The 6,000-nt window shown below is 49.9% G+C and overlaps 1 protein-coding gene across 1 annotated transcript in view; it reads right to left on the reverse strand.

Moving 5' to 3' along the window:
* The window catches only part of BTBD1 (BTB domain containing 1), a 41,093-nt gene extending 36,737 nt beyond the window's left edge, over positions 1-4,356 (reverse strand). The window contains exon 1 of the mRNA XM_041752672.1: positions 3,828-4,356. Coding sequence (XP_041608606.1) covers positions 3,828-4,240 — 413 coding nt within the window. The 5' untranslated portion in view covers positions 4,241-4,356. The remainder of the gene's footprint in view (positions 1-3,827) is intronic.
* Between the last annotated feature and the right edge of the window lie 1,644 nt (positions 4,357-6,000).

Below are 6,000 nucleotides of genomic sequence, written 5' to 3' on the forward strand. Positions count from 1 at the left end.
CTCCCTAGATAATCTCATTTGGTCTCATGCTTTAAAAATCATCCACTTTTAGCTCTCAAATCTATGTTCACCAAGAAGCTCTTCCCTAAACTCCGGCTTCATATTTATGGCTGTACTCTACAGCCCTCCTTGAACATCTTAGACATCTTGGTTCTACCTTTACAAAATACAGTTGACCCTTGAATAGCACAGGGATTAGGGACATGGCCTCCACTCCCTATCCCCCTCCCTCCACAAAGGTGAAAACCTGCATATAACTTTTGACTCCCCAAAAACTTTACTAATAGCCTACTGTTGACCAGAAGACATACTGATAACATAGTCAATTAATACATTATTTTGTATGTTGTATTACTATATACTGTATTCTTACAATTGAGTGAGCTAGAAAAAAGAAAATGTTATTAAGAAAATCATAAAGGAAAATATTTACTGTACTGTACTTGTTGGAAAAAATCCACATGTATGTGTGCCCATGTGGTTCAAACTCATGTCGTTCAAAGGTCAATCATATATTCACAATGTGATCACCTTTTATCCCAGTCACTCCCATTCTGGTATATATAACCCACTATCATTTTTCTTGCCTGGACTACTGCAAAAGCCTGTTAATTCAACTTGCTGCTCCCCTTTTACTTCCTCTGCAGTCTAATCTCCAAACTGCCAGAATGAGTTTTTAAAAATGTAAATCAGATCCTATCACCTCCCCACTGAAAACTTTCCAAATGCTTCCCACCATACATCAGTCTCTCCACAGGCTATCCAGCCTTGTACAACCTTGTCCAGTCTGTCTTTCTGACCACTTCCCCCCTTATTCATTCTGCTCAAATCACACTGCTTTACTCTTGCAGTTCATTCAACAGGAGAAATTAAGGACCTTAGACACGCTTTGCCTTGCTCAGAATGCTCCTTCCCTCACAGCGTGATCATTTTTCTTTAAAATACTTATCAGAGACACCTGGGTGGCTCACTGGGTGGCTCAGAGGTTGACCATCTGCCTTTGATTCAGGTCAAGACCCCGGAGTCCTGGGATTGAGTCTCACATCGGGATCCTCACAGGGAGCCTGCTTCTCCCTCTGCTGTGTCTCTGCCTCTCTCTGTGTCTCTCATGAATCAGTAAATAAAATCTTTTTTAAAATAAAAATAAATAAATAAATAAATAAATAAAATACTTATCAATACTTGACATTATATCTTTGTTTTTCCTTACCAGATTTTAAACTACATGAGGGCAGGGACTTTTTCTTCTTCACTGCTGTATCCAACATCTAAAACAGTGGCTGGCACAAGGAAGGCATGCATGGTGTTTCTCAAATGAACAACTGAAGAACATCACTTTAAGGTCAGGCAGATCAAAACAAGCAGTTTTTTTATAATGCTAACTGATTCAGTTTGTAAACATAATAAAAATAGGCCCAAGCTAACCAGTTTTCCCCACTCAGCAAGTACTAACTATGAGACATCTGTTTGTCACACAAGAATAAGTAAGGACAGCATCTATGCTTTCCCGGCCACCAATACCTTTTGGTCCAGATATCATGTAACAATCAGTCCAGATATCATTTCAGAATAGAACAATGACTGGAATCTGAGGAAGGACAAATACAATGACCACACTGAACACAGAAAAATTTCAAAGACTTTAAAATTAACCTACTTATTTTCTATTGATAGAAAGCATTGACTGATTAACAGCTTCAGTAAAAATATCTACTAAGCATTTTTCCCTCTGCATTCTTATTCTACCAATCTGTTTTTATTTTTTTTAAGATTTTTTTTTTTTTTTGAGAGACAGTGAGCGAGAGAGCATAAGTGGGAGGCAGAGGGAGAAGCAGGCCCCCCCACCCTGAGCAGGGAGCACCATGTGGGGCTCGATCCCAGGACCCAGAGATCACAACCTGGTGCCCCCAATCCCTAATTTTAAAGGAAAAAACTGGACAGTATTTTTAGATCAGTGGCTCTCATATTTAGTCGGTACTAGTATTTACAGAGAGTATTAAAAACGCTCTCAAGGTCCCATCTCCAAACATTACAATATTTCAAAGAGAGAGAAAGGGATCTATAAATTTAACAAGCACTCAAGGATATTACAATGCAGGTACACCAACAAATCGCTTTAAAATACAGTCTAGAAAATCTAAATAAGCTATAACCAATCCTCCTGTCAATAATCTCAAACCAAAATGAAAATGACCTAGATCCTAGCTTTTGAGCGTTTTTTCCTCTCTCTTTATAAATATAATTTAACTAAATTGCATAAATTATGGGAAACAAAGAGAAAAGAGGAAGAAAAAGGCACTATCATCTCACCACTCCAATACAGCTCTGGTTAGCATTTTGGTATACTTTCTCCTATCCATATCTCTAGGTATATGTTTGTTCCCTTATTCTTCACAATTTTATCCACAGCACAGTTTCCAGTGCTATTATACACATTTCCCATGTTAATATTACCTCGTCCTCATCAGTCTCCTGCTCAGTAGCATTATACTGCATCTAAAGTACCTATCATTGTTTATCTAACCATTCCCTCCAGCTAACTGCTTCCTTACTACTATAAATAACCCAGCTGTAAATATTTTTATAAACATTTTTTTCAGTACCTGAACACGGAGGGGGGACGGGGGAGGCAGGGCATCTATAGTGCCAAACTGTTCTGCCACCACCTTTATCAGAGAAGGCTTTTCCAATATTATCTTTAAAATACTGGGAGGAAAGGGTTTGCTTTTAATTTCTATTTCTTTACTCACTGAGGTTAAACATTCTTTGTTAATCAGCTGTATCTTTTTTTTTTTTTTAATTTTACTTATTTATTCATGAGACACAGAAAGAGAGGCAGAGACGCAGGCAGAGGGAGAAGCAAGCTCCATGCAGGGAGCCCGACGTGGGACTCGATCCTAGGTCTCCAGGATCAGGCCCTGGGCCGCTAAACCGCTGAGCCACTGGGGCTGCCCAGCCCTATCTTTTCTTTAAGTGAGTTATCTACCCTGCCCTTTGCCCACTTTTCATGGGACTTTAGTATTCCTTTTCTACTTCTTTTATCTTTGTATTGTTTCCCACTAATCTTCCTGATCGAGCTGTGGATGGACTAGGTATCTGTTCACGACCTATTTTTTTGGCTCAGCACCACCCAAGGCTCTGCTAGTTTAGGAACACACTGTTGTCAGGCACCCTCTAGATGGAATGAAGCACTCACGGTCTTCCTTCCGAGGCTGCTGTTACCTTGGCCAGTCGCTTGACTTTTCTGGACCCCAACCCCAAGTGGGGAAGTATAAAAAAACAATACCTACACTTCCCCAACCGGACTTATGTGAATGCAAGCTAATAATGCCAAACGATTAGCTCCCTTCCGTGAACTAAAATGAATCAGAAGCCCGTGTAGCATTCTCCGATGAGCCAAAAGCAAACTCTTCAACACTGGCGGCTGGGTTTGTTTTTAAGCAGATGTGACCTTGTCTGCAGAAACGCCACACCTACCTGTTTTGGTCCTGCCTCCCTGGGTCCTGACAACCGATGCAGACGCTAACGAAAAAGGAGTCGGAATTTATAGCGCGAAAAAAGGGTCCTACGAGAGTTCTCCGCTCCCCGACCCCCACCCCCCGCCGGTCCCCAAGAAAAAGACAAGTAAAACTTGGCAAATGGGCCCTCGGGACAAGCTGGTCCACACCGCAGCCCACCGGTCCTCCGATCCCGAAGGTCGGCGACAGTCCGGGGCCGGACCCGACCAGGAGGGCGCTCGCCCAGCGGACGCGGACACGGACAGTGCCCGGCCGCCGGGAGGAAACTGAGGCCCGGACCCGCGGAGAGGGCAGCGGGGAGCCGCTCACCTCAGCAGCGCCAGGAAGGCGGCGGGCTCCACGTCGGGCAGCTCGATCTCGGCCGACGTGGTGGCCATGCCGCCGTTGAACATGGCGTCGAAGACGGCGCTGCCGGCCGCCAGCACGAAGCGGTGCGCGGGGATGCGCTGCGGGCCTCCGGCCGCCGCCGCCGCGCCGCGGCCCTTGCCCAGCACGAAGCGCACATCGCTCAGCAGCTCCGAGTTGAAGAGGAAGGCGAAGCGCTCCTTCAGCGACGCCTTGGTCGCCTGCCAGTTGTACAGCGGCTCCCGCTGCAGGGGGAGCAGGGGCCCCAGAGAGGACGGCGGCGGCGGCGGCGGCGGCGGCGGAGGCCCCGCGGCGCCCGGTTCCGCCTCGGCCCCCGGGACCTGCTCGCCCGCAGCGGCCGGCCCGAGCGAGGCCATCCTCCAGCGGCGCGGCAACTCGGGCTAGGCAGAGAGCTCCCGCCGCCCAGCAGCCATCACCGAGGCCACCCCCGGAGGCCGGCGCCGCCTGGGTGCCTTCCGGGAAAGGCGCTTCCGGCGGCCGCGCCCCGCCCCGCCCCGCCCCGCCCCGCCCCGCCCGGCCCCGCCCCGCCCGGCCCCGCCCACGGCTGCCCGGCGCGCGCCTCCCTGGCCCCGCCCCGCCCGGCCCCGCCCACGACTGCCCGGCGCGCGCCTCCCTGGCCCCGCCCCGCCTGGCCCCGCCCACGGCTGCCCGGCGCGCCTCCCTGGCCCCGCCCCGCCCGGCCCCGCCCACGGCTGCCCGGCGCGCGCCTCCCTGGCCCCGCCCCGCCCCGCCCCGCCCACGGCTGCCCGGCGCGCGCGACCGCCGGAGCGGAGCCCCCGAAGCTCGATGCCCTGAGCGGTGGGCGGGGGTTCTCGGCGCCCTGTGCACGCCCCTGCCCACCCCGACCCACAGCCTGCCCTCTGCACTGCAGTGCCTCCCACGCGTCCCAGGGGCAGGTACCTAGGCTGTCCCTCCAGGACTTTCCCCGCCTGGAAACGGGGGGGGGGGAGCGCCGAGGACTTGGCCACAGGAGCACGGGGGAGGGGACGACACGATTTCCCCCCTTTCCCTTATAATGTCCCCTCCTCCGCAGGGTAGCGGAGCTTGGGCTCCTCTCTGCTCAGCAGCCCCCATTCTTCCTCTCTGTTGTCTCTGTATCACTGTGGACTCATGGAATCTTTTTTAAAATGTCATATAATCTATTGCTAAAAAGTAACAGTATCTTAAATCTAAAAACAAAACAACAACAACAACAAAAAACCCACAACCACTCAAGTGTACCAGAGCAAAAATAGAGGCTATATTATCTGCTACTGAGCAATAATCATAATTTAATCGCAGGAAATCTGAGGACACGGCGTTTCAAAACTTGCGGAATGCAACGAAAGCTGAGTTCAAGGCTAAAGTATAGCCCAAGCCACTCTTTTTGCGCAACTGGAAATAATAAAAATTAAATGAAGTAGAGGATTCTGGGAAGGTGGCAGAGGAGGAAGCGCCCGGGAATCTATCTCCCCTCCTAGATAGCAGCTGCTGGCGGGATCTGTGTGGTGGGGCTATTTTGGAGGCCTGGAGCCTGTTGGAAGCAGTAACTTCTAGGGGAAGATTTGGGCAGTACGTCACTGCTAATTTCTGTCAATTTCAGATCTTTGCACAGAAGCAGCTTCCCATCCCTCATCCCCAGCCACATGGAAGGCAGGCAGCTGCACCCATGTTCATGGAGCACCAAGCACACCGTCTGGAGGAGCCACAGTGGGCAAAAGGAACCTGTTCTCAGAATATCCGGGCTCTGGGCGTGGATTCCTGCTTGCAATCACAATCCAAAGAGGCAGGCAGCAGGTCGTGGTTGCATTTCTTCCTTTGTTACAAGCACTTCCTTCCTCCAGCTGAAATGACTTCCACTGTATTTAAAGGACCATCACCCAATTCACCCTCCATTTTCTTACGTTTTCCCCTTTTGGGAGTCAGACACTAAAAACTACTGCAATAGAAAAACAACTGCAGACGCTTGGGTGGCTCAGCAGTTGAGCATCTGTTTTTGGCTCAGGGTGTGATTGTGGTCCCCTGGTCCCGGGATCAAGTCCCACATTGGGCTCCCTGCCGGGAGCCCGCCTCTCCCTCTGTTTATGTCTCTGCCTCTCCTCTGTGTCTCTTGTGAATAAATAAATAAAATCTTTTT

Source organism: Vulpes lagopus, chromosome 4, assembly GCF_018345385.1.
Source record: "Vulpes lagopus strain Blue_001 chromosome 4, ASM1834538v1, whole genome shotgun sequence".
Classification (NCBI taxonomy): domain Eukaryota; kingdom Metazoa; phylum Chordata; class Mammalia; order Carnivora; family Canidae; genus Vulpes; species Vulpes lagopus.